The sequence below is a fragment of the Eretmochelys imbricata genome, chromosome 14, assembly GCF_965152235.1.
Source record: "Eretmochelys imbricata isolate rEreImb1 chromosome 14, rEreImb1.hap1, whole genome shotgun sequence".
In the NCBI taxonomy this organism is placed as follows: domain Eukaryota; kingdom Metazoa; phylum Chordata; order Testudines; family Cheloniidae; genus Eretmochelys; species Eretmochelys imbricata.
In genome coordinates this window covers 47,215,960-47,243,955 of record NC_135585.1, presented here as the reverse complement: position 1 = coordinate 47,243,955, position 27,996 = coordinate 47,215,960, and the positions used below count along the sequence as shown (strand labels likewise).

Below are 27,996 nucleotides of genomic sequence, written 5' to 3'. Positions count from 1 at the left end.
TTCCTCCAGGATTTCAACAATTTCTACCCCACCATCAACCTCAGCCTGGACCAGTCCACACAAGAGGTCCACTTCCTAGACACTACAGTGTTAATAAGTGGTGGTCACATAAACACCACCTTACTGACTGCTATACTTACCTACATGCCTCCAGCTTTCATCCAGACCAAATCACATGATCCATTTTTTACAGCCAAGCTCTAAGATACAACCGCATTTTCTCCAATCCCTCAGACAGAGACAAACACCTACAGGATCTCTATCAAGCATTCTTAAAACTACAATACTCACCTGTTGAAGTGAAGAAACAGATTTACAGAGCCAGAAGGGTACCCAGAAGTCACCTACTACAAGACAGGCCCAACAAAGAAAGTAACAGAACGCCACTAGCCGTCACCTACAGCCCCCAACTAAAAGCTCGCCAGCACATCATCAATGATCTGCAACCTATCCTGAAGGACAATCCCTCACTCTCACAGACTTTGGGAGACAGGCCAGTCCTTACTTACAGACAGCCCCCCAGTCTAAAGCAAATACTCACCAGCAACTACACACCACACAACAAAAACACTAACCCAGCAACCAAACCCTGCAACACACCCCGGTGCCAACTCTGTCCACATATCGATTCAAGGGACACCATTATAGGACCTAACCACAGCAGCCACACCATCAAGGGCTCATTCACCTGCACATCTACCAATGTGATATATGCCATCATGTGCCAGCAATGCCCCTCAGCCGTGTACATTGGCCAAACCGGACAGCCTCTACGCAAAAGAATAAATGGACACAAAACTGACATCAGGAATTATAACATTAAAAAACCAGTAGGAGAACACTTCAATCTCCCTGGTCACTCAATAACAGACCTAAAAGTGGCAATTCTTCAACAAAAAAACTTCCAAAACAGTCTCCAACATGAAACTGCAGAATTGGAATTAATTTGCAAACTGGACACCATCACATTAGGCCTGAATAAAGACTGAATTAGGGCTGGTTGGGTCCTTACAAAACCTAAAACTAATTTGCCCCATACTAATTTCCCCCTACTATTACTCACACTTTCTTGTCAACTGTTTGAAACGGGCCACTCTCATTAACACTACAAAAGTGATGTTTCCTCCCTTTGTATCCTACTATTAGTTGAATTGTCTCGTTAGACTGACCTCACACTTGGCAGGCAACTCCCATCTTTTCATGTATTTATACCTGCTCCTGTATTTTCCACTCCATGCATCTGATGAAGTGGGTTCTAGCCCACGAAAGCTTATGCTCAAATAAATGTGTTAGTCTCTAAGGTGCCACAAGGACTCCTCGTTGTTTTTGCTGATACAGACTAACACGGCCTCCCCTCCCTCATCGTTTATGATCCTGCTGAGATGACGACCTTGGGTAACAGCAGCAGAAAGGTGCAGGTGGCGAGCAGTGGGTACAAAGGGTAAGAGTTTATTGAGCTCCAGAGGGGAGCCTCTGAGGTCAGAGTCTCCTTTTTTATTGCACATCATTGAACTATTGTCTGACAGATGGGCCCTGAGCCAGGGCACCAGCGACGCGGAGCCTGTGTGCCCCAGAACACACTGACGGGAACAGTCATTAAACACCCCGCTGCCTGTGCTGACCGAGCTCAGGGGATCTGAGACGCTTCAGGTGCGGCTCTGAAGGGAGTTCCAGGGTGAGGTGCATAATTCCCTGCTCCGCTACAGACTCCCTGTGTGGCCTTAGGCAAGTCACTTAGGCCCAGAGTTTCCAAGGTGTTTTGATGTCTCAAGAATCAGATAGGCTCCAAGTGGAATTTTCAAAGATGCCTGGGCATCTTAGCTTCCAATGGGAGTTAGGCACCTAGGTGCTTTTGAAAATCCCACTAGATGCCTAACTACATCTTTAGTTGACTACGGACATTCAAAACTTTGCCCCTTAGTCTCTGTGCCAGATTTGCAAAGCTACTTATGCTCCTAAAGATGCAGACTGGAGCCTAGTGGGACTTTCAAAAGTGCCTGCGTGAGTTAGGTGCCTGACTCCCCGTGAATTCCCTTTAGCTCCTGCCCCTTCTGCATTCGTCCCATGCATATTCCATCGACGGCGCTTGCCAGCAGGAATGTCCATGCAAACAAAGGATTTCTACTAAATGTTATAAAATATTCCTGGGAAGCAATCTCTGAACATTTAGGCCCTGATGCAACAAGGCCCTTAAGTATGTGTATAACTTACAGCATGCAAGGAACCCCACCGAAGCATGAATCCCAAATATTTGCACCAAAAACCTGTTTCTAAGAGTTAAATTCAGCCAATCAAGAAACAGAAACAATCCCATGTGACCTGTGTGTCCAATCATAACTAAGCTCACAGAAATCAATGTATTTGACAAATGCATTTGAGGAAATAAATCTGAGTAAATTGTGATCAGCGTGTGGGCAGCTGACAAAGGGGAACAGAAGCTGAGCTCACTGGACACGTCACATTCTGCACATGATTTCCCCAGCTCTGCTTTCAGCCCTTCTGTTCTCCCCCGGCCCCTGCCCCACCCGGTCTGGGTCTCTTGCCTTTTATTTATGCCTTTGCTCTGCCTGGAGAATTACTGGTGTTACTATTATTCCGTATTATTTCTGTAGCCCCCTCAGTGCCCTGGGCATGTCGTATGGTCCCTGCCCTGGGTGCTCCCAAGCGGGGTTGGGCTCAGGGGCTCACTAATGGGTGTATGGAAGGAGAAGTCTGCAGGCCCAGGGCAATAGGTCAGGGTGGGCGTCCAGGCATGGAGGGCAGGTGCAAAGATAAAAAAATATGGGGTGGGGTATAGGCTAGGTGAGAGGCTGAGGTGGGGAGAGGGTTGAAGAGCTTCCTGGGCTCCCATGTCCCATTCACCCATCCTGGGCCCCTCGCTCACACAACCTTGGGGCTGGGTTCTCCCTCTCCTTCCCCTGGCCCAGCTACCGACTGCCCTTCCCCAGCTCTCCCCACTCCCCGTCCCCACCGCTCCCTCCATCGCGCTGGGACCAGTTTCCCTGACACAGCTAAGTTGGCAGCACAAAGCAGCCCGTACAGCAGGGCCTGGCGCTCTCACTCTTGGCCCCTGTGGCTGTTTCACTCCTCGCCATGGGCAATGAGTCCCTAGGGCAGTAAATGCCGGGACATTCCCTGTTGCTCACTGGCCCCATCGAACTCACTGGGATCCTGGGCTCAGCTTGTCTTTGGGAGTCAGACCATGCAGTTATTGGTCCTGAGGGGACCTGGGAATCCCCCCAAGCCAGGCCTGGAGCCGAGCCCACCAGGCTTCTCCGGGAGGCTGTGGGGGAGGCTTTAAAATGAGGGGACTTAGGTCTCCTCCCCTAGAACATTCTGAAATCCCGCTGCAATTTTCTGAATTTGACACAATAATAAAAAAGAAGTTGAGGTCAAACATTGTAAGTGCCCAAGTGGGACCCTGTGCGGGGGAAGCAGCCTGTGGTGAGCTGGCCGAGTCGTTTGGGGGAGTTTTCAAAGGTGCCTGGGCACCTCGCTCCCAATGGGAGTTAGGCACCTAAGTGCTTTTGACAATCCCACTAGATGCCAAGCTACATCTTTAGGTGTCTACAGACCTTCTGAAATCTGCCCCTTAGTCTCTGTGCCACATTTGCAAAGTTATTTAGGCTCCTAAAGATGCAGACAGGAGCCTAGTAGGACGTTCACACCTGCCTTGTAAGCCGATTTATATATTTTTAAAATTATGTAAAAGAGTGGACTGGAAACAGGAAGCGTTTAACAGTTTCCCTCTGTTCCACACTATCACCATCATAAGAAAAGTGTATTTATCTAAGAATATCAACTTTATTCATACTCTTTTGAATAGAGAAACAACCCAGAACTCTTGGATCAATAGCCCTCAAAAGCAAATACTTTCTAAAATTAAAAACAAAATGTCGCCCTTCTTTTGCGATGTTCTTCAGGAGGCAGCAAACACTTTTCGTCGTTGTCCAGTGTGGGATGGGGCTGCCCCTTGCCCAGCCTGGGGCAGGAGTGGTGACTGCGGAGGGCGGGGGAGGGCAGGGTGTCACAACACTCACCCAAGCCCCAGCTGCTCAGGTCCCTCACCTCCCTTGTGGTGGGTGACAGAAGCCGGGGGCGGGGGGAGGGGGGCTGCTGTCACGTGTGCACCTCCTTCCCTGCTGCTGCCCCTCACCATAGCATCACTGGGGGTGGGGGATGGGGCATCTCCTTGCCAAGCCTGGGGCAGGAGAGGTGACTGCGGCCGGGGGCACGAGTCCAACACAGACCCATGCCCCAGCTGCTCAGGTCCAGACTCCAGGAAGCCTCCTCGGAGTCGGAGTCGTCTCCCAGTAGGTGCCGGGGGGCTGGGGGCTGCCATCACATGTGCACCTCCTCCTCTCCCCCCTCCGCAGGCGCAGCGGCCACCTCAGCCTGCCGCCCGCGCCGGTCCCTGTGTTGTAGCCAGCAGCGGCCGGTGAGGGAGCACTGCGCGGAGCAGCTGGCGGGGCCGGGGGCGCTCCAGGGGAGGCCCATGGGGACAGCAGGTGGGGCTGGGGCAGAGACCTGGCCCCAAACATTGGTGGACCCAGGCTCCCAGGCCCTGAATATTGCTGGAGCACGAGCACCACGGGCCCCTATAACTCGCCGACCCTCCAAGGTGTGTTTATGCAAGTTCTCAGTTGCAGAAATTTGTCCTGTATTTATTTACTGCTGAAAAACACCATAAGTTAGATTCTGACTGTGTGGAGACATCAGCTATTACAGAAACCACATTATAATGTTTACTTTGCTTACTATAGATGGGATTATAATAAAAATGTCATAGGAAAGATCCAAATGAGAACTCTAGCCTGTGTTCTTGCACATAGGTTGTTAAACCCTGGGAATTGCTGAGAGCAGATTTAATCGGGCTCTATCCAGTATCCCAGAAGCGATACCAGTATGTACTGACAGCTACAGATGATTTTTCAAAATAGGTAGAAGAATTTCCACTTAGAACTATGAAAGCACATGAGGTGGAGAAGAAGACATGTGAAATGATATATTAACATGGCTGTCCAGAGCAGATACTGGCAGATCTAGGTTCAGAATTGAATAACGAGGTAACAGTTTACATTTGGTGTTATTTTCACTATATGGTCAATTACACAATCATGGCGGTGTGACACATCGCTTCAGCAGACCATGCCACCTAGACAGCAGCAGACTGGATAAAAACACAGATGAATCCATCACAAGATAATTTTAGGGTATTTATTTTCAAATAATCAGCGTAAGTTTAGGGCACTCTGCCATGGATGGCATATTGTGAATAAATCTTCAAAACTGAATTATGACATTGAAAATGTTCATAATGCATCACGTTTAAAACAAACAGTAGTCCTAGCAATGCCATGTGATGTGCCTCCCCTCACACGCTGCTCAGCCAGCTCTTCAAGAAATTAGGTTCAATCGCTAATATCAAGGAATTTGACCAATCGGTCACTATTTTTACAGAAAAAAGGAGTATACTGGAAAACACAGTGAGCATTTCCACTAAATGCATCCGATGAAGTGAGCTGTAGCTCACCGAAGCTCATGCTCAGATAAATTGGTTAGTCTCTAAGGTGCCACCAGTACTCCTCTTCTTTTTGCGAATACAGACTAACACGGCTGCTCCTCTGAAACCTATTTTTACAGAGCATTCCAGAAGGTGGTGGACAGAACCCAGAGGAATGGTGATGAATTTCCTGGAGCAACTTTCTTTTCTTTGTACTCTAAACCTCACATGACAACAAAAATAGCACCCTTTCGACTGATTTATGGCCGAGAAGAAAGGTCTCCCAATAAAACTTCACCAAATTTCATGTTTTGTGTCATTAAGTGCCAGCATATTAAGTTAATTTGTGATGATTCAGTAAAGGAATACAACCCTCTTCTCTATTTCTTTCTCAAACTACATTTGTTGTGTCCTTATAACCAAGAACGTGGAAAGCCTGGCAGTACTTTGAAATCAACAGTGCACACTCAAAGTACATTGCCTGCAAATAATATTTCTAAAGAAAAATAAATCAAAAAAATGAGATTGTAGAAGACATTTTTGTATTTCGCAGGGGTAGGCAACCTATGGCACGTGTGCCAAAGGCAGCATGCGAGCTGATTTTCAGTGGCACTCAGACTGCCCGGGTCCTGGCCACCGGTCCGGGGAGCTCTGCATTTTAATTTAATTGTAAATGAAGCTTCTTAAACATTTTAAAAACCTTATTTACTTTACATACAACAATAGTTTAGTTATATATTATTGACTTATAGAAAGAGACCTCCTAAAAATGTTAAAATATATTACTGGCACGTGAAACCTTAATTTAGAGTCACTAAATGAAGACTCGGCACACCACTTCTGAACAGTTACCGACCCCTGGTATCTAAGAAGACAGCATTTGAGGTTGGGGACCGCGTTTTGTGAGAAAAAGAAAGGAAGGGTCATATCTTGATTACCGATTATGTGCAGCTAGAAAGTGAATTAATGCTGACAGAACTTCAAAGAATATTATATAATCTTGTATGAGATAATTTAAATATATTGCTTCATTAATTCTATCATTTTTTCACCTATTAATTTTCAAAGGTGTAGTGCAGGAGGTGGGTGTATGTGCCCTGCCTTCCAGAGAGAACCAGTCAAGACAATAAAGAGGACCGGGGGGAGAGAGAGAGAGAGCAGCTGCACATGTGTGTAGTTGTGATGTTTATGACACATGTACATTGTAACTGAACAACCCCATCTGACAATTTAATAGTTTATTTTGTGAAGATAAATATTTTGGATTTCTTGAAATTCCACAGTTGAAATACAAATGACGTTATTTAGAGAAGTTAAACTTCAATACAGATTTGAGGGAAGAATCAGAAAATAAATGTAAATTATTCCATTTCTAAAAATATGTTTAGATGCTTGTTTCTGAAATACTGTTGAAATGTAAATTGAAATATTCTTGTATTTACACCTTGTTACAATAATATTTTCTAAATTAGAATAATCTTTTTTCTTTCCTATTTTAAATTGAGATTTCACAGGGGTAGAAAATTCTGGCAGGAGTGAATGACCCCATCCCCCACCATCTGCTGCCCCTGGGGCAGGGGACGGGGCAAGGTGAGGGCTGGGGGTTGCCAGGTGTCTGGTTTTCGACTGGACCCTCCAGTGGAAAAGGGAAACTGGCAGCGTCCGGTCAGCACAAAAACTCCAGTAGCTGCAGTAACTGCCCCCCCCACAGGGGAGCGGGAGGAGCAGCAGCGCTGGGGGGGTTGGTCTGTGCCGCGGGGTCACTGTCAGGGACCGAGATTCCCCCCGGCCGGAGCCGGGACCGGGCAGATGATCAGGGGAGCCGCGTTTGTACCCCCAGCGTTGAGACCGGGACAGAAATAAGGGCGGAGCGTCCCGGAGAAGGTGTCAGTGAACGTGAAGAGATGGGACCCGTCAGTCACATTGTAAAACGAGACCTCGCCCGCCTCATAGTCCAGGAAAATCCCCACCCGGCCGGGCCGGACGCTCACAGGGAGAGGGGTCGAGGGGGAGGTGAGGGCTGTGAATTCCCCGTCCCTCAGCCACACGACCCAGAATCCATTCCCAGGGGAGAAAAAGCTCTCCCCCTTCCTGCTCACAGATTCCCGACAAACCCCCAGAGCCCACTCAGTCTTGTCTCCCACCCCCACCTCCCAGTAACACCTCCCGCCCGCGAACCCCTCAGCACCCAGCACTTCAGGGAACGTATCAAATCTCTCAGGCTTGTCGGGCAGATCCTGGCGTGTGTCTCCGTGTCTCACACGTTTCTGATCCTCAGACAGGACGAGGTAGGGATGAGCCGTGTCTGGATCCAGAGTCACGTCCACTGGGGAGAGAGTCACAGAGTCAGGGCCGGGGGCAGGGGCTGGTCACTGGGATTCAGGGGAAATTAACCTGCGTCCCCGTTAATCGCTGGGGGGGGGGTTGTTGTCTGAGGGGAGTCAGGGCCCCTCTGCCTGTGAGGAGACAATGGTGGGAAGGGGCAGGAGGAGCGGGGGAGGGGTGGGGAGGGGTCAGTGGGGGCGGGGCAGGGGAGAGGCTGATGCTGGGAGAGGAAAGGGGAGGGGCAGGTGACAGGAGCAGAGGGGGAGGGGTAGAGGGGAGGGGCAGGTTACAGGAGTAGCGGGGGGAGGCGTAGAGGGGTGGGGCAGGCAGAAAGGCAATGAGGGGACAAGGGAAGGGGCAGGCACCATAAGAACAGAGGGGGGCGAAGGGCAGGATCCTGGGGGCTGCAGGGGGTGGGGGGAGGGGTGGGCTCCATGGGAGAAGAAGGGGATGGACCCCAGGGGGCTGGGGTGGGCAAGGGAAGGGGCGGGCACCAGGGGGCAGAGGGGTGTGAGGGAATGGGGGAGCTCCAATGGGGAAGGGGAAGTCAAGGGGAGGGTGAGCTGCCAGGGGGTGAGATGATGAGGAGTGGGGAGGTGGAACCATGGGGGGGGTAGCGAATGGGCAGGCACTGGTGGTGGGGGGCAGAATGGGGGGTGAGGGAGCAGGTGAGCAGAAGGGGGGCAGAGAGAGGGGTGTGGAGAAGGGTAGGACCTAGGGGGGCAGAGGAGTGTGAAGGGAGATGTGGGCACCAGGGGGGCAGAGGGAGGATGAAGAGAGGGGTGGGACCCAGAGATTAGGAGAGGGGGAGGAGAGGGACGGGGCAGTGCTGAGGTGAGGGGAAGGGCAGAGACCAGGGGTCCAAAGGGAGGCAAGGGAAGGGATTTGCACCAGGCGGGCAGAGGGGGCAAAGGAAATGGCAGGCACCAGGGAGGCAGATGGGGCAAGGGTAGAGCTGGGACTTGGGGCAGAGGAGGAGCTGGCGCCAGGGGACTAGAGGGGTGGTGAGGGGTGCAGGTGTCATGGAGCCAGAGGGCGAGGGGAGGGGCAGAGTGAGAAATAAAGAGAAGGTGGCATGGATGATGGTGGCAGAGGGGCGAGAGGAGAGTGGAGTCAGTGGGGCAGAGGGTGGTGAGGGGGGGCACCAGGGAGGAAGGGGACAAGGGGAGGGTCAGGTGTTGGGGGGCAGGGGGAAGGAGGGATGGGGTCGGCACCAGAAGGGTGCGGGGGGTAAGGGAAAGGGTAGGTGCCAGGGGGATTGAGGGGGTTGAGCAGAAGGGCAGACACAGGGAGGGCAGAGGAGAGGAGGGACAAGCACCAGGGGGCAGAGAGGGGCGAGGAGAGAGGCAGGGGCAGGTGGGTAGAGGGAGGTGTTAGGAGACAGCATTGGGGAGAGGCAGGTGCCACGGGGTCAGAGTGGGGTTAGAGGAGGGGTGGGCACAGGGGGGTGAGGGAAGGGTGTGTGCCAGGGGTCAGAGAGGGTGGGGAGAGAGGCAGGTGCCAGGAGGGCTGAGGGGAGTAAGAAGGGCAGAAGCCAGGACAGCAGAAGAGGGTGAGGGCTGGGACGGCCATCGGGGGCAGAGGGGGTGAGGGCAGTGGCAGGCACCAGGGAAGCAGATGGGAGTGAGGGATGGGGTGGGAGACATGGCAGCAGAGGAGGGAAAGGAGAGAGGTGGATGCCAGGACATAGCGGTGGTGTGAAGTGATGGGTGGGCTCCAGGGTGCAGAGGATGTTTGGGGGAGAGGGGAAGGTGCCAGGAGGGCAGGGGGGGAAGGGGGAGGTTTTCAGTAGGGCAGAGGTGGGTGGAAGGCAGGGCATATGGCAGGGAGGCAAAGTGGGGGGCAGAGGGGCCTAGGGAAGCAGAAAGTGGGTGGAAAGAAGGGGAGGGGCAAGGAGAAGGGTTCAGAATAGACGCAGGGTCCAGGTGGGCACAGGGGTGAGAAAAGGGTAAGGGAGGGGCAGGAGCCAGAGGGCTGAGGGAGAGGCAGGCCCCAGGGAATCTCTCTTGCTTTGGGGTCATGTGTGGTTGGTTTCTCGCTAAGAGCAGGTTGGTGCTGGCCCCACACACACTGGGGGTGCAGCCCTGCCCCAGGGGGCGCAGCTGGGACTCTCCATGCTGGCGGGCCCCACGGGGATCACCTTCCAGCCAGGCAAACCCCACAACCAGCCCCTCCCCTCTCCTGGCCCAGCCCGTCCGCCATGGGGCAGTGCTCTGGGTTGGGCTCACTGGGGCGGCAGTGCAGTGGAGGATTCTGGGGGGGTGTAAATGCGAACTAATAGGCTGTTGCTAATGAGGCCAGGGCAGTGGGGAGGGGAGGGGGCATTTCCCTACTTACTGCCCCCTCCATCTGGGGGAAGCTGCACCAGGCGCCAGTCCCAGTTCACATCCGCACAGCCAGTCTGCCCTGGGGGTTTGCATCCGTGCAAGGAAATCCCGGCAGACATGGCCTGAGACACTGGTGTGCCAGGGGCCGTAACCCTTCCCGCCACTGGGGTTATGGGTCAATAATTGCAGGGTGACTGGAGCAGGGGAGCTGGACTCTGGGTCTCCCAGGTCGGGGCCCGACACACTGGGCTGCAGAGTCAGACTCACTCCCACGCTCTGGCCCAGTGCCCAGGGCAGTGTTTAGACAAAGGGGGACGTCATCAGACCCCCAGAGCCCAGCAGCTCAAGCCCTCATGGCGTCCCACGGGGGGAATTGAACTTGGGGCTCCCCGCTGAGGGCCCAGCCACGGGGCTAAAGGCTGGAAGGGAAGCGGCGGCACCTTTCTGTTCATTGAAACTCGTCAGCAAACTCGACATGAATTCGCGAAGAGTTTCTGTCGACCCGAAATATAATTTTGCAGCAAATAAACTATTTGTCCAAAACATTTCACCCAGCTTCACTGTAAACCTGTCTGAGCAACTGAGGAGCCCAAATCCCAGTGACTTGCAGTGAGTGACTCTCAACATCCCCAGAAACACAAAGTTACGGGCAGGTCAGACTCAGGACATCAGCTGTGAAACACTCCAGAGCTGCTATTTAATTTGCCCTGGGTAAAAAAATTCCCCCCGAGCCCCTGATCTCGCCCCCAAAATCAGGCTGAAAATGGAGACGCCCACAAATCAGCCTGAACTCTGCCCAGAGCGATTGTCCCATGGGCGATGCTGGTGGCACAGACCCTCTGCAGCTGCACCTGGGCGTCTCCCAGAGCAGACAATGGTCACAGAGACCGTCCCAGAGCCCCAGCGCCCCCAGCCATTCAGTGCGATAACAGCGATGCTCACACCTGGTGACACCCCCAGTGCCCGCAGCGGGCAGGGCGAGGGCCTGTCCAAGGAACAATGGGTGCGAGCTGCAGGAAGGGAGACTGAGGCTGGAGATGAGGAAACACTTTCTACGTCTCAGGGCAGTGAAGCTCTGGACCTGGTCCAAGGGAGGCTGCGGGATCCCCGTCACTGGAGGTTTGTGAGAACAGATTGGACAAACACCTGCCAGAGATGGTCTAGGCCCTGCCCCAGCACCAGGGGCTGGGCTAGGTGACCTCTCGAGGTCCCTTCCAGCCCTGCAGTGCCATGAGTCTAGGTTACAGCTGTTCCTGGGACGTGGTGTGTGGCACGTGGCACAGTTAACACTGTTAGTGACCATAGCAGCTCAGCGTCCCTGCCGGGGGCCTGGACTGGCATGTGGATGCTTGTACCCAGCTCAGCAGAGTGTTACTGGGCCATGTGGACAGGACCTAGGGTTGATACTTGTCCACAAGATTGCCAGGCGTCCGTCCTTCACCACAGACCCCTCATCCCCAGCCCCACCCCAGAGCCTGCATCCCTCCCTCACTCTGAACCCCTCGGCCCCAGCCTGGAGCTCCTTCCTGCAACCCAAACCCCACATCCCTGGCCCCACCCCAGAGCCTGTACCCCCAGTGGAGTCCTCACCACCCCTGCACCCAACCCCCTGCCCTAGCCCAGAGCCCTCTCCCACACCCTGAACCCCTCATTTCTGGCCCCACCTGGAGCCCACATCCCCAGCCCAGAGCCCATACCCCCCTGCACCCCAATCCCTTGCCCCATCCTGGAGCCCTCTCCTGTACCCCAAACCCCTCATCCCTGGCCCCATCCCAGAGTCCGCACCGCCAGCCGGAGCCCTCATCCCACTCCCACACCCCAAACCCCTGCCCCAGCCCGGTGAAAGTGAGTGAGGGTGGGGGAGAGTGAGTGAGGGAGGGAGGGGGGATGGAGGGAGCGAGAGTGAGGCCTCGAAGAAGGGGAAGGGCAGAGCCTCAGGGCAGGGGCGGGGCAGGGGTGTTCGGTTTTGTGAGATTAGAAAGTTGGCACCCGACCTGTCCAGGTTTTCCCAGGATTGTCCCTTTGTCCATGTCACTCTCCTGGGAAATCTGTGAGTCTGCCCAGGACGTGACAAGTCCCAGGTGTGTCAGTGGCTGTAATGGGGGAGCTGCGGGGTGACCGTGCCTACGCAAAGGGAGCTCTGGGTCCAGAGTGCCTGGAGCTGCAGAGACGGGGCAGCTCGGAGCAGTGAGTGAGATCGGGAGCTCAGGGCCAGCAGGGCCCAGTCACCCCTGTGCAGGTACCAGCCGCGGGGGCCACTGCCGGGGGCAGCGGGGTAGATCTGGCGCCATGTCCTGCTCGGTGAGGTTGGTACTTGGGGCAGTCCAGGAGCAGGAGCCTGTGGTGGCTGGTGCCTTCTCCCGGGATTCGGATGGGGAGACGGTGCCTGGGTGAGGGGACAGGTGATGTCCATGAAGCAGGCAGATTTCCTGTTTTGTTGGACCTCAGAGGTGGCAACCCTAACAGGACCCCAGCGGTGTTTGTGTAAATGCCCTGGATGCCCCCCTCCCTCCCAGCTCTGTGTGGTAGGATACCCCGGAGTGCATGGACCCTGGGCCAGTGGGGCTGCAATGTGTGTGCATGGCCCCTGGGCTCTCTGATCCCTGCTGGAGCGGCCCCGACTCCCCCAGCAGGCTCCAGGGCACACACAGGGTCAGGCAGGAGGCTGGGAGCAAACGCACACACAGCTCAGCCCCGGCTGTGAGGCAGAAAAGCTGCCACGGGGGCACAATTGGTTGTAACTGGGTCAGGGGAGTGTCACAAGCTGGTTTTAAAACCTGTCTGCCCTGGCAGTGGGGACAGGGCCTTCCTCCCCCCAAATCCAGGGGGACACTGAATAGCTCCTGTCTGGGCATGTTCGGGGAGAAGGAAATTGTGGGGAAAAGGGCAGGAGGAGAGGGGGAGGGGTAGGAAGGTGTCAGTGGGGGCAGGGGAGGGGACAGGCTAATGCTGGGAGAGGACAGGGGAGGGGCAGATGACAAGAGTAGAGGTTGGAGGGGCAGAGGGGAGGGGCAGGCACAAGGGCACTGGGGGGTAAGAGGAGCGGGCACCAGGTGGACAGAGCGGGGTGAAGGGAGGGGCAGGTTCCCAGGGGCTGCAGGGGGTGAGGGGACAGGTAGGCACCAGGGCAGAAGAAGGGGATGGACCCCAGGGGGCACAGGGAAGGGCACCAAGGGGCAGAGGGATGTGAGGGAATAGGGGGCTCCATTGCAGCAGGGGGAATCAAGGGGAGGGACTGATGCCAGGGGGTGGGGGGGATGAGGAGTGGGGCAAGTTCCAGGACCTTGGTGGGGAGGGAATGGGCAGGCACCAGGGGGATGGAGTGACGCAGGATCCCGGGGGCAGAGGGTCTGGTTAGGGCAGGGACAGTCAGCAGTGGGTGGAGGAGGGCAAGAGGAGGGGCAGGTGCCATGGGGCTACGGGGGGAGGGTGAGCAGAGGAGCATGTGCCAGGGGAGAAAATGGGATGATGGGAGGGGCGGGCACTGGGGAAGGGGCTAAGGGGGAAGGGGAGGGACTTGCATCAGGGCTGTAGAGTGTGAGTGAGGGGCAGGACTGGTGCCAAGGGAAAGAGAGAGATGAGGGGAGGGGTGGGCACCAGGGGTCCAAAGGGTGGGATAGAGAAGGGGCGGGTGGCACTGGGGGATGGGGGGGAAGGGAAGGGGCTTGCACCAGGGGACACAAGGGGTGAACAGAGGGGCAGGCGCTAGGGAGGCAGAAGGGGAGTAGAAGGAGGGGCTGGCACCAGGGGAAAAGGAGGGGGTGGAAGAAGGCGCAGGTGACAAGGGGACAAAGAGGGGTGAGGGGTAGGACAGTTTTCAGAGGGGCATGCAGGGGCAAACGGTGGGGCAGACCCCAGGGGGCAACAGTGGAGTGAGGGAAAGGGCAATCATAAATGGGGAGAGGGGCATGAGGGGTGGGTGACAGGAAGACAGAGGTGGGACGAGGGAAGGGGTAGTCACCAGGACGGATGGGGGGGGGCGATGAGCAGAGGGGTAGATACAAGGAATGGAGAGAGGCGGGTACTGGGGGGCAGAAAGTGGGGTGTGGAGAAGGGCACGCCCTATGGGCAGCGGGGTGTGGAGATGTGGGCATGAGGGGGGAAGAGAGAGGGGGAGGGGAGGGGTGGGACCCAGAGGTTAGGAGATGGGGAGGGGAGGGGCAGACACCAGGGGGCCCAAAGGTGGGCAAGGGAAGGGGTTTGCACCAGGCAGGCAGAGGGGGCAAAGGAAGGGGCAGGCACCATGGAGGCAGATGGTAGCAATGGCAGAGATGGGCCTCAGGGGGGCAGAGGAGGAGTGAACAGAGGGGCTGGCACCAGGGGACTAGAGGGGGGTGAGGGGTGCCGGTTTTAGGGAGGCAGAGAGTGAGGGAAGGGAAGGGGGAAGAACTAAGCGGAAGGTGGCAGGGGAGGGGTTGCAAGGGAAGGGGCAGGCAACAGGGGGTGGGGGTGCAGGAAGTGGCTTGTACTGAGGGGAGAAGTGGGGGCAAGGGCGGGAGAAGGAAGGGGCAGGAACTGGGGGCATAGTGGCGGAGAGACAAATGCTGGGGGGTTGGGGGACAGTGGTGGGGCATGGGATGGGGAAGGCACCAGGGACAAATGGGCGGAGGTGGCGGTGAGGGAAAGTGTGGTCATCAGTGGGTAGTAGGGCAAGGGAAGGGGTGGGTGCTGGGGGGCACAGGAGGGTGAGCAGATGGGCAGGCAGCAATGGGACAGTGGGAGGGGCAGGTGCCAGGGGGACAGTGGTGAGGCATGGAAAAGGACAGGCACCAGGGACAACAAGGGGCAAGAGGCAGTATTGGGGGCAGAGAGGAGCAAGGGAAGAGGTGGGTGCCAGAGGGGCAGGGGAAGCGGGTAAAGGAAGGGGGCAGACAAAAAGGAGGGAAGGGGGTGGGGAGGAATGGGTGGCAGGAGATGGGGGGGTGAAAGGAGGGGTGGTCACAAGAAAGGCAGGGGGTGGGGCAAGTAAATGGGTGATGGGGGAAGAGGGGCATGAGGAGAGTGGAGTCAGGGGGCAGAGGGAGTGAGGGGGGTGGGCATCAGGGAGGAAGGGGGCAAGAGGAGGGGCAGGTACCGGGGGTCAGGGTGAGTGAGGGAAGGGGTCGGCACCAGGAGGGTGCAGGGGGGGAAGGGAAAGGGCAGGTGCCAGGGGGATTGAGGGGGTTGAGCAGAAGGGCAGACACAGGGAGGGCAGAGGAGGGAGGGATAGGCACCAGGAGGTAGAGAGGGGGGCGATGGGAGGGGTGTGCACGAGGGGCCAGAGCGGGGCGAGGAGAGAGGCAGGGCAGTACAGGGAGGTGTTAGGAGAGGGGATCGAGGAGGGGCAGGAGCCAGAAGGTGAGAGTGGGGCTAGAGGGGGGATGGGCACAGAGGGACGAGGGAAGGGAAGGGTGCCAGGGGTTAGAGAGGTTGGGGAGAGGGACGGGTAACAGGGGGGCTGAGGGTGGTGAGAAGGGCAGGAGCCAAGACAGCAGAGGAAGGTGATGGGTGGGGGGGCATGAAAGGGCAGAGGGGGTGAGGGCAGTGACAGGCACCAGGGGGGCAGGGGGGGCGAGGGGAGGGGAAGGAGACATGGCAGGAGAGGGGGAAAGGGGAGAGGTTCATTCCAGGAGGTAGCAGGGGGGTGAAGTGATGGTTGGGCTCCAGGGTGCAAAGGCTGTTTCGAGGAGAGGGGCAGGTGACAGGACGGCAGGGGGAGAAGGGAGGGGTGAGTTCCAGGGGGGCAGAGGTGGGTGGAGGGCAGGGGAACATGCCAGGGAGGCAAAGTGGGAGCAGAGGAGCAGGGGCCCAGGGGAGCAGAAAGGGGGTGAGAAGAAGGGGAGGGGTGAAGATAGAGGCAGGGGCCAGGTGGGCACAGGGGTAAGGGAGGAGCGGGAGCCAGGGGGCACAGGGGCATGAGGAGATTGGCAGGTGCCAGGGGACAGAGGTGGGTGGAGGGCAGGGGCAGATGACAGGGAGACAAAGGTGGGGAGAGGGGCAGGGTCCCAGGGGTAGCAGAGGGGGTTTGGGGTGAGGGGACAGGATAGAGGCAGGGGTCAGGTGGGCACAGGAATTGAGGGAAGGGTAAGGGAGGGGCAGGTGCCAGGGGGATAGAGGGAGGTGAAAGGGGGCAAGAGGGAAGGTGAAGGGGGCAGGTCCCAGGGAATCTCTGTTGCTTTGGGGCCGTGTGTGGCTGGTTTGTTGCAAAGACAAGGTTGGTGCCATCCCCACACACATTGGGGGTGGAGCCCTGACCCACGAGGCGCAGCTGGGACTCTCCATGCTAGGGCACGGGCAGGGTGTCTGGGCTCACTGGAAGGCGACAGGGTAGTGGGAGATAGGAGTTGAGGGGTGCTGGGGGGAACAGGGGCCATTGCTAATGAGGCTGGGGCAGTGGGGAGGGGAGGGAGCATTTCCCCACTTGCTGCTCACTCCATCTGGGAGAAGCTGCACCAGGGTCCAGGCCCAGTTCATACCAGGAAGATCAACAGGAAGATCCATTCTTTGCTCTACTGAGTTATAGATCAACCCCAACAGCAGCTACTGGATATAGTGCAGCACAACTCCCGGTGGGAAGAAGACTCAGAACTACCCTCCCAACTTTGGAAAAGAATCTATCTCCAAAGTTGTCAGACATGTAAAGAGTAGTCAAATTGAATAAAAAGGCAAAAAGAGCTTGCAAACACTTTTACAACAAACATCACTTAGAAAACTACCAGGCCTAGAACCCGGTGACCATGTTTTTGTCAAACTGGATGGAGAAAAATAATGGAATATTCCAGGTGTTGTAAAGAAAAAGAATTCAATACCCAGGCTGTATGTGATCAAGACCAAGAGAGGAGAGTTCAACAGAAACTGTCAACATCTACAATTTGTTCCTCAGAAAGAACAATCAACTGAGCAAACTCTGCAGATGACGGATGCAGAACAAGAAGATGACTCAAGGATTCCAGACTGACCATAGTCAGTCGTTGGAACTAATGGACAGCCAGATAACGAAGCTGTTAAGTGTTCGGGTTGTGTAATTAAAAGACCAGCACCATTCAGAGACACCTAACAGACTGATCTGGACTGAACTTCAAAGACAGTGCGATAATGTAAATATTATAAATGGTCGGAATGTAGAACTTAACGGGGGAGATGTAATGGAACGCTAAACTGTATTATGCTGTTCAACCACTAGTTAGCGCTGGGTGTAAAATACCATCTTTAAGCTAACCTCAGTCATACTTGGCGCAAAATTCAAGGATTTTGTGATGAACACATCTGGTATGTATCTGGCTGAGAGGGAAGCTCCGTAGCCAGCACATATCTGCTACAGGACCATCACACCAACGACGAAAGCCCAGGGTTATTGACTACCTCTGCTATGGCCAAAGAGTTGTTCTGAACTATGACATGCTGAAGACTATGGGGGATTTTACCCATGACATGAGCTACATAGAAAGTTGGGGAATCAAACTCCTGGTCTCTTCACACTTCGGTGACGAGAAGAAAATTATGGCCAAGGGCCTTGCAGATATCCTTGTGGCATCAGGGCAGGAAGTACCCCTCACCCCACTCCAGCTGCAGAACATAACCAAGTATCAGCCATGGTCAAGCCTACCTGTGAATACAGGTTGGCTCTGGGGGTGGGGGGAAATGTATTAAGAGGGCTGGCCCTTTTATGGGAGTTAGGGACCAGACTACCTGTGACAGGCTCCTGTAAGGGAGAATGAGACAACCCAGACCAACATGGAAGGAATTAAATCCCTATGTGGCTAGTTGGCAGCTAAATAGCTAATGAGCCTGAAAAAGGGTTACCAGGGCTCAGCTGAAGGAATCCTCGGGACAGGAAGCTGCCGAGAAGAGGAGCTCCCAGGCGAGCTCACCAGAGCAAGGAGCCTGGAAGGGGTGCTTCCAGAGCAGTGGTCCCCAGACTGGGGGTCGTGCCCCCCTAGAGGGTGTGGAGGAACATTTCGGGGCATGGACCAGCACCCAGGGGTGTCGGAAAGGGAACGCCAACCAGCCTTACTCTGCCCCCACCTCCATTCTGGTCCCACCCTAAGCCCCAGCTGCAGCTCCGGCCCCAGCCTCAGCCACCAACCCCTGGCCCTGCTCCAGGCTGCGACCCCAGCTGCAGCTCCAGCCCAACCGTGGTTCCGCCCCCGGCCAAAGCCCCCAGCTCCTGGCCCCAACTGCAGCCCCAGTTTCAGCTCAGGCTGCACCAACAGCTTTGCTCCCAGCTGAAGCCCGCGGTTCCCAGCCCCAACAGCGGGTCCACTTCCAGACACGGCCCCCAGCTCCTAGCCCCAATTGTAGCCCTGTTCCTGGCCCAGCTCCCGACCGCAGCTCCCGGGGTGGGGGCACAAACCAGGTAAGGGAGGGCATGACCAAAAACCTTTGGGAACCACTGTCCTAGACAGAGGAGCTCACCTAAGGGGGAGGCGCTGCCAGAGATGACAGCAGCAGCTGTAGAAGGACAGAGCCCTGGAGAGCTGCCACCAGCTGGAGAAAGTGGATGCAGAGAATAAAGGCACAGTCTGAAATGACCCCAGCTCCGGGAAGGAGGGCTGGAGTCATGTGATTCCAGAAGGGAAACTAATCCAAGCCCAGCTCCGGGAACGAGGACTGAGGACTCCTGACTTGAGGAAAGTGAGGAGCTTCAGTGAGAGCTGGAGGCCAGAGCAGAGTGAAGGAAAAGATTTTATTTTGGGGTTTACTTGGACTCAGAGCAGACCCCAGGAGGGGACTTTTCTCTCAGATCTTTTGGACTTTTTGACTGTAAGACTTAATTTAAGAAGTGCTGAAGAGGGTAAACTGAGGCAAGATGCTTGCCAAGACACCCTGAAATGACTGAGGGTGGTACGTGTGGGAGCCACCCCACGATAAGTCTACAAAACTGCAACCAATTTAACAGAACTGCTGCCCCTTCCCCATACAGACAGAGCCTTGCTCTCTTCAGTCTGTCTGGGTGGGCCCCTCACCACAGCATCTGACCCCAACAGAGCCTGCAGCACAGAGTGGGAACCTACAGCGAACACAGCACAGGGTTTTGGGCCACCCACCTGGCTTCCAGTGTCTCTTTCCCAGCTCCCAGGCTGCTCCCGCTCCCCCACAGCCTCCAGCTCCCCACAACCTCAGGCTGCCTCTGCCCTGCCCTGTTCCCTGGGGGGGTGACCCAGGGTCCAGCATGTAGCCATCAGCGTCACTACAATACTGTCTACCACACCCAGAAGACAGGCACAGGATGGGCTCAGTGAGTGGCTGGCCCCACAATGGGAACCCCGTTCCCCCTCCCCCAGTATTTGCTGCTGCCCTTGCTGGGCCTTGTCTGCACTCAGACCAGGAGCCCTGTGGGGCTGGCAGCCCCTTGTTCTGTCTCTGCAGTGCCTGGCTCACTCGTGGGCACTATACCAATAACAACACTCACTGCCCAGCCCCTAAGGGCTGCATTACAGTGCGGGGCCTTCCCCATTGCACACGGGGACACTGGGGCGCAGGGAGGCCTGGTTACTCTGCCCCACGCATTCACCCAGCGACAACCCCGAGCTGCCGGACCCGGGTCCCTGGGGTCAGAGCGCGGGCAGTCGAGCGGCAGTGACCGGCCGGGGCTGCTGCGGGGGTGGCAGGAAAGGGTTAATCCCAGCAGGGTGGCGCTTTGCTGCCCGGCCCTGGCTGGTCTCTGCCCTCTGGGGGCAGCACAGGGCGCGTGTCTCTGAGCAGGTCCCTGCCCACTCGCCCGGCCACTCGCCCCGACACAGAGAACCCAGGTGCCGGGGGAGGAGCAGCCCCAGCAGCGCCGCATTGGCCCTGGCATGGGCTGAGCCTGCGAGCGCAGCACCAGAGGCCGCGGCAGAGGGGGGGGCTCAGCCATCGAGAGCAGCAGGGTCCCCCCCCACCCGCAGGGGAGGGGTCAGCGCTGGGACAACAGGCCGGGCTGGGCCAGGGGCTGGGAGCTCTGGCAGCCAGCGCGGGGCCGGCACCAAGGGCCCTGCTGGAGACCCTGGGCCTGGCCAGCCGGGAGCGGCCAGCGAGTGACTCAGGGCCTGGGGCCCTGCCCAGGACGGGGTTTCCGGGGGGGTGACAGGAGGCTCCCCAGGGGCTGCTGATCCCCTAGAAGGAGGCACGGAGGTGACTGGCTCAGGATCCCCACAGGCTCAGGGGCCAGGGCTGTGGAATGGCCCAGAGCCCAGCCGTGTTCAGGGTCCGGTGGGCACAGACTGGGCTGGGCTGGGGGCAGCGAGGGGGGAGGGGAGCAGGGATGTGCTGGCTCCAGCCAGCCCCAGAGAGGAAGCTGCTTCCCCCACAGCCTGGGGTTCCTGCTCCCCGGAGCCCTGAGATCCTGGCCCTGCAGCCGGCACCCACTGTGCAGCCTCCATCGGCCGGGACAGACACACCCAGCTTGGCCCCTTCGACTGCCCCCTACTGGGGGGTGGGTGGGAAGAGGAGAGGGCGGGGGTAGGGTGAAAGAGCCAGTTCAAGTATCACAGACCGAGCTCACTGAACCTTCCCACTCCCCCTCTCCTCTGCCTTAGCTTCTTCTCTGTCCTTCCTCGCTGTCAGGTTTCTGTCTTTGCCCCCAGTCTCCGCGCTGGGGTTGTGGGGAGGGGTTTGGATGGGGGCAGCTCATGCTCAGACACTGTGACAGGATCACACTCTTGTGTGTGAATCTCACTCACTGAGCAGCAAACCACTGACCCAACCTCACACTGGGCTGTGCTCAGAGCAGACAAGGGGGCTGTAGGATTCAGCTGGTTACCCAGTAACACACGGCCCAGGTCAGACCACAGCAGCCAGACCAGCCCCTCCTCCAGCTCAGAAAGCTCGGCCAGCCTTAGCTAATGGGGCCTGGAGCAGTGCTGAGCGGTGGCCACACAACGCAGCCCTCACCTGTCCCAGGAGAGAGGCACAGACACATCATCCGTTACCAGTCTGTGCAGCTCCCAGCACTATGGGCTCAGTCCAGGCCTCACAGCACCTGGCTCAGGGACACCCATTAACGCAGCCACGGAGGGGTCAGGATGTCACAGTGATGGGGCCTGGTCAGACACCTGGGCAAGTACCAGCAGGTGGCTGTAAGTAGCAGGTAAACTGCCCAGCAATGAGCACATCAGCCTCCAGCTATCACATAGCTCCAAGCCTGTCAGCGGGGTGCAAGCATGTCCTGGGGTCCCAGGCTATGTCCAGATCCCCAGGCACAATACAGCTGAATGTCCCAGGAGACACCACTCACCTCTGAATCTCTCCAGCGCTTCCCTCATGTCAAGGGAAATTTTATACACGTTCTTCAGGTCAGTAGAAACAGCTTCTGGTTCCTGGAGTTTCATATTCTCACTCCTATGAAGAAAACGTCCCATCATCACTCAGCTGCTCTGTACACTCGTCATCCCAGAACCACCACCAAGAATATAAGAGCAATGAACATAGGAAACACACCTGCTCAATGTGCTTTTCACATCCTGAAAGGAAAAAGAGAATTAATGTCCTGTATTAACACAATGTGCGTAAAACTGTATGAGTCTCACTCTGGGCATCAAACTTTCATCTTGAAAATAGATCAACCCTCCCAGGCTTCACAGTTTTGAACACTTGTTTCATATATATAGGGGAGACAGGAATTTAGCTAAAGGGTTCTCCCTTCTAGGGATACAACCCATCAGTATCTGTGTTTATCGACTGTGTTGGGTCCAATGTTCTGGGGTCAGAGCAGGGATGGGTTCAGCTCAGTATCATTTTGTATTATCCATTTAGTCTCCCACGGCCTCACTGGATCTCCATGAGGAGAATTCCCCTGTATCATGAACTGTGATATTTGGGAACTGATGGAGCCCTTAGCCTCATGTTCTGTTTGTCAGTAACACATTGACTCTAATTGTTGGAATCCAGACCCATGGAGCTGAGTTATAATTCTGGATGGGTGGAGAATTTTGATGCCATCTCACCTTCAGCAGCTCCGCAACCGGTTGCTGACATTTCTCCTCTAGCTCTGTGATCAGCTGCTGCAGAGAGGAGCTTTGCCGGGAGAGTTTGGTGACATTTTCCTGTAGTCTCTGCAGAGTCTCCCTCTCCTCCTCCTCCAGGCTCTGCAGAAGCAGCTGCTCCTCCTCTTTCAGCAGTGTGTGCAGTTTGTTAAATTCACCTGAAACCATCTCTCTCTTATTCTTCACTTTCCCCTTGAGATAGAAAAATAGGAAAGGCATAGAGAAAATGTGAGCCAGATGTTGAGTTACACAGACTGGGCCTCTGTTCATGAAACAGGGGATATTAGATCACTATCAGTTTGGAAGGGAATTTACTTCACATGGCCAGTTCCGTAGTGGGGTTGTCTCGGGTGCTTTGTAAAGATTCAGTATGTTATTGCAGGTGGCATGGGATGGACAAAGTGGAGTGGGGAGAAACTGAGGGGACAGTAAAGATTTACAGGGGGCTATACAGGGCGTCCGTGGGAGGATTTGGTTGCCAAGTGCTGGGCACTCAGACACCCCAGGGACCCATCACAGCGGGATGTGGGCAATGCTCCTTCTTTGACAACCAGCTCCCAGGGCTGCAATGTTCAGGACCTAGGGCTGGTGCTAATAGTCCTTTGGGTGCCATGCTGGGGCTCACATGGGTGTTGGGCGCCCAGGGCATTGTCAGGGCTGGCTTTGTCCTCACCGAGCCTGGCCGAGTGCCCCATGCCCATGGGCCCAGTGCCCCTGGGATCGCAGTCTTTAGGGAGCCCTCCAGACTCACAGAGTAGCAGGTTGCTGATGCCAGCTGTGTCCCCACCTGGTCTCTGAAGGGAGCTGTGGGAACGATGCTGAGCCGGTGCTGATCCTGGCAGGGGGACGGGCTGGCTGCTCTGCACTGGCCTCTCTAGCTCCCCTGCAGCTCAGCCCAGAGCTGCTGGGTGACCCTGGGGTGAGCCTGCCCCCCAGTGTGACTCGGGCCACAGTGATGTTGGGAAAAGTCCCTCTTCCTCTCCCTGATATGCCAACATGGCCAGGGGCTTCAGCAGCTTCCCCAGCCCTTGTCCCCTGCCCCCAGAGCCCTCCTCCCTGAAACCCCAGTATGTGCGCCCCCAGCCCTTCCCCCCACCAGTCTGTGCCCTGTGCTGACCCCCCTCCCCTTCCCTATGCAGGGCTCTAACCCGTCTGTCTGTCCGGCTCACCTGTGTGGTGGGGGAGGGGCCGTGCCCAGTGTCTGAAGAGGCAGCTGCTTGAGCGCTGTAACGTCCACCTCATACCTCTGCCCCGGCTGACCCGAGCCCCCAGGGCAGCCCTCCAGTACCCCAGGGTCCCTCTGCCAATGGGCTTTGGACACCGACCCATCCCCCAGACCAACCCCCACCCCGCCCTTGGGAGTGCTGCAGCCACAGGGCACTCAGACAACTCGGGTACAGCCCTGACAAGCCCCAGCCCCCTCAGGAGACCCTCCTGGCACCTGCCCGAGGCTTTGTGCATGTGGCCTGGACCCTGCAAAGGGCTGTGGGCCTGCAGCCTCCTTCCGCTCCTGCCCCCTGGGAGCTGTTGAGTTACAGCTAATTCGAGTGGTGCAGCGTTACCATATCCCCTAACATCTCCCCCCATCAGACACGGACAACGCATCCTTCATGGGGGCCTGTCACCTCCCGGGCCCTGCTCCCGCCCGTGGGGATACTCCCCACCTGGCTCAGGCCCATGACGGCCCCTCTCAGTGGGTAACTGGCCGCCCCTGCTGGGCCTCATCTCACAGTCGCTGGGGCTGCAGTTACTCTGCACCGAGTGACACTGATCATTGGGCTGTGACCTCTGGTGCTGTAGGATGTAACTCGCTCTCACTGGGCGATAATCAAGAGTTTCAGAAACACCCCAGTGACTGTCCCAAGGTGCAGCCGCCTCCATGGCGCCGGCTGGGAACTTTGCCGGACACATTCAAACCTGGCTGTTAATTGTTATGCACCTAAATCCCTATTGTCTGAGGAACTGAGCACCAGCTGCTTCCGGTGCGGGGAGTGGGAGCTGCTGCGGTTCTGTCCTCTGGAAACCAGCCCACTTCCGCCGGGCTTTAAATACGGCTTCAGATGCAGAACCAGAGGCACCCAGCTCTGAGCATTTCAGCTCTTGTAAATGGCCATTTTAATCTGAATAGTGGGACACCTGCTTCTCCTCTCCTCCCTGCTGCTGGCGTCTTCCTCACACCCCCCACGCTCTCTGCAGGGATTTCACTGGAAAAGGCAGGTGAACCGGAACAGACATTTTGTCCCATGGTTCATCACCTGGCTGCAGACGAGCACAGGAAAAGTCACAGTAACAGAGCCTGGGATGAAGTGGCGACGTGATGGCAAGAGAGGCTGTGAGGTGGCCGAGTGCTGCCTGGCTTTACGCTGACCTGCCCCTGGCTCTGCTCACTCAGGGGGTGTCCACACTGCAATGAAGGTCTGACAGCACCGTGTGTAGACACAACCCCGGCTAGCTTTGATCTAGCGAGCTCGGGCACTAGTAGCTATGAAGCTGCAGCAGCACGGGCTGTTCACACCCACCCAGACCCCTGGGTGTCACTCAGGGACTAGCCTGCAGCTAGCTGCTGGGGCTATGTAGATGCACCCTGGGGGTAGATTTTCCACAGAGCTCCACACCCACCACTGGGTTCGATGCTCAGAGGAGCTCAGCTCCCAGCGTGCCCCCAGCCCAGCCAGCTGAGCGAATCTGAACCTCACCCATGGGGGCAAATCCTCCTCCCAGCTCCCAGCTCCAGTGTCTGGCCCAGGCACTGGGCAGATTCATTGCAGGGACTGTGGGTGCAGGGAGAGAAAGAACAATCTGTTTCCTCCAGGCTGCAGAGAAGCTGCAGAGCTTTGTCATGGAGGCCACTGAAAACCGATGGCTGGAGCAGCCGACACACCCTCCCCACCTGCAGGAGGGAAACAGGATCCATGGAATGGTGAAAACACTGCACCCAGTATGGAGAATTTGCCCCATCAGAGATCTCAGGGGTGGGTCTGCACCACTGTACAAGGGCCAGGAGCTGCCCCTCCTCCTCCGCCTACAGGAGCTGCTGCGCTGAGATCCCCACCGGAGACACAGCCTGATGCTGCCAGCACCCTGGATGGCAGGTACCACAGGCCAGGGGAGGCTGAGCCTCCCCAAACAGGATGCCGCGCCCCTCCCTTTGGAGACATGCTGCAGACCTGCCGCCTGTGGAGTCCTGCCTGCGCTCCGCCCGGAGCCCTCGCTCCCGCTCTTCCCCCGAACCCCGCAGCACCCGCCGCTTGCCGCCCGCCAGCTGTGTGGGGGGCCCCGCCACTTGCTCCTCTCTGCCCCTCCCCTGTCACACGCCCTTAAGGCAGGAGGGGGCAGAAAGGAGCAAGTGGCAGGCGAGGGGGCCTTGGGGGAGGGGTGGGAGACAGGAGAGAGCTGGAACGGTGAGCGGGGAGCCACTGGGGAGTGGTCTGAGCGGGTGTGGGGCATAGGGCAGAGCAGGAAGGGAGCGTGGGCGAGGCCTCGGGGAGAGGAGGCCAAATGGGAGTGGGCAGGGTGATAATCTGGGCAGCGGGGAGGTTCCGGCACTCATGCCCGGCCTCCCCAAACGCTGGAGGCATGCACCCCCCATGGCCAGCACCAAGTCTGTGCAACGGAGCAAACAACCAGAGCAGGTTCATAACGTCATCCTGGAGCTTCTCGGTCCCAGCATTCCTGGGAACGCTGCAGGGGAAAGGGCTCAGGGAGGAATAAACCCGTACACCCACCTGCCACTCTGTGGTTTTCTTCTTTTCTTTAGACATCAGAGCCAGGACCTCTTGCAGCTCCTTCCTCAGAGGGCCCAGGGCTCCCTGGAGTTTCACCTGCAGGGGCATCGTGTGCGAGAAACAGCCATTAGTCTGCCTGTCCGATGCGTGGACAGTACTATCCATATTGGCATTTCATACATAAACAGTAAAATACCCTGGAAGGAGACTCGGCTCTGCCAGCCCCAAAGGTCTCATGGGAGCGGAGATGCCAGTCTCAGACTGGGGGCTCTGCTTTGTGCAGACACTCAGGACTTCTCAAAGCCTGTGTTTTAGCTAAAGTTTCCCATCCCTGAGCACAGGCCAGAGGTGAAGCAGCTGGGAAGGTTCTGAACGATCCCTCCTGCCAGTGCGAGTGAAGAGGCTGGGACAGCACCTCCCTCCACTGTACCCCAGACCCAGGCCAGGAACAAGACCCCACTGTGCTCTCGTCTGTCCAGGCTCCCATGTGGCCTCCCTCAGGCAGCAGCTGAGCACCTGAGCCAGTGCAGTCCCGTTAACTGTACAAGGTGAAGCTGTGATGTGGCTGGAGTCAGTGAGGAACAGGGAACACACTCGGTCTGGGGGAATGGGCCACCCATAATTATAACTGCTCCAGAGCATAGGCGCCGACTCTGGGGGTGCTCCGGGGCTGGACCACACACGGAGAAAAATTGGTGGGTGCAGGCAGCTCTTCACCCCCCGCCCAGCTCACCTCCGACTCCACCTCTGCCTCCTTCGCAAGCGTGCCTGCTTTTCCCCCCCCCGGGCTCCCAGCAGCGCGAAACAGCTGTTTGTCACAGCTGGGAGGGAGGGGGGAAGAAGGGGGAACGCAGCACACTCAGGGGAGGAGGCGGGGCTGGGATTTGGGGAAGGGGTCCAAAGCGGCAGGGATGGGGTGGAGTTGGGGCGGGGCCAGGGGGCGCGAGCACCCACCAGCGCTGGAGAAAGTTGGCGCCTATGCTCCAGAGCTGCAATAACCCAGGGCTCTCTTCCCCTTTGACAGCAGGTGATTCATTCACACAGCAGAGCAACGTGCTCCTGCCCTGTCAGCCCCGCTCTGTGCCACACCCCAGCAGCCCCCCAGAGCTCCCTCCTGAGCCCCTGCCAGAGATCTCCCCGTTTCACTCTCTCGCTTTTCTCTGATCCCTTGAGTTTTCTCCTCCTCTCTGCCCAAGGGCCCAGGGCTGCTGCTGCTGCTCAGAGATCCTGGGGCTGCTCGGCTGACACCCCTACAGTGCTGCTGCAGGGTAGCAGTGAGGGAGGGAGCCAGCAGGGGGCGGTGAGAGACATGGGGTGGAAAAGCAGCCTTTGCATCCAGCAAAACAGCTTCATAAATGAGCAGAGATCAGAAGGGAGGGCGGGGGAGAAGAGGGCCAAGTATGGCTTGATTCTTTGAAGCTCCACCCACAAAATAAGCTCCGCCCATGTGAATCACCAAAAGGAGACACCATGATCTGTTCATAGTCCCCTTCTTTCAGCAGCGGAAGCTGGGTTTGAAAAGCATTCAGAATCTCAGAGAAAAGTTTCCCACAGCCGATATCTTTTAAGACTTGATATTCTGATTCTGTGGCCACACTGCCAGATCATTCATTTTTTTATAGCATCTCCTGTACAGTGACGGCTTTACAGAGCTGAGTGATGCTTCACGCCTGTGACAGGCAGTTTTCAGTGAAATCAGCCTGTAATTAAAATCCAAAGTTATTACTCATTAAACTTGACAGCAATTCCCTACCTTGTACTCCTGGGCAGCCTCTTCTATGGGAACCACCGTGTGAGCTCTGTGAGTCCGGGACAGATGGCAAACCACACAGACAGAAGTTTGATCCTCTTCACAAAACAGTTTCAGAGTCTCCTGGTGTTCCCCACACACCCTCTCTCCTCCTGCCCCCTTCGCTGCCTGTAAACTCAGCCGCTTGGCGATTTCTAGGACATTTGCCAGCTGCCTGTTGGGCCTGAGGTTTCCCTGTTGCACAGTTTCTCTGCACTGAGGGCAGGAGGTGTCTGTATTCGATCCCTCCCAGCACTGGGCGATGCAGGCTCGGCAGAAATTGTGCCCACAGTCTATAATCACTGGGTCCTTAAAATACTCTAGACAGATGGGGCATGCAGCTTCCTCCTGGAGACTTTCCACGGGGTTGTCGGTGGCCATAGCT

General features: G+C 56.7%; 1 protein-coding gene across 1 annotated transcript; it reads right to left on the bottom strand.

Annotated features, from left to right (window-relative positions):
* Positions 1 to 5,562: 5,562 nt before the first annotated feature.
* On the bottom strand, positions 5,563 to 27,996 carry LOC144274276 (E3 ubiquitin-protein ligase TRIM39-like). Its single transcript, XM_077832941.1, has 6 exons — positions 27,576 to 27,996; positions 25,823 to 25,918; positions 22,059 to 22,289; positions 21,553 to 21,575; positions 21,350 to 21,453; positions 5,563 to 7,829 (listed from the first exon to the last, which is right to left on the bottom strand). Exons 1-6 carry the CDS (start codon positions 27,990 to 27,992, stop codon positions 7,270 to 7,272), a joined length of 1,431 nt encoding a protein of 476 aa, XP_077689067.1. The 5' UTR covers positions 27,993 to 27,996; the 3' UTR covers positions 5,563 to 7,269.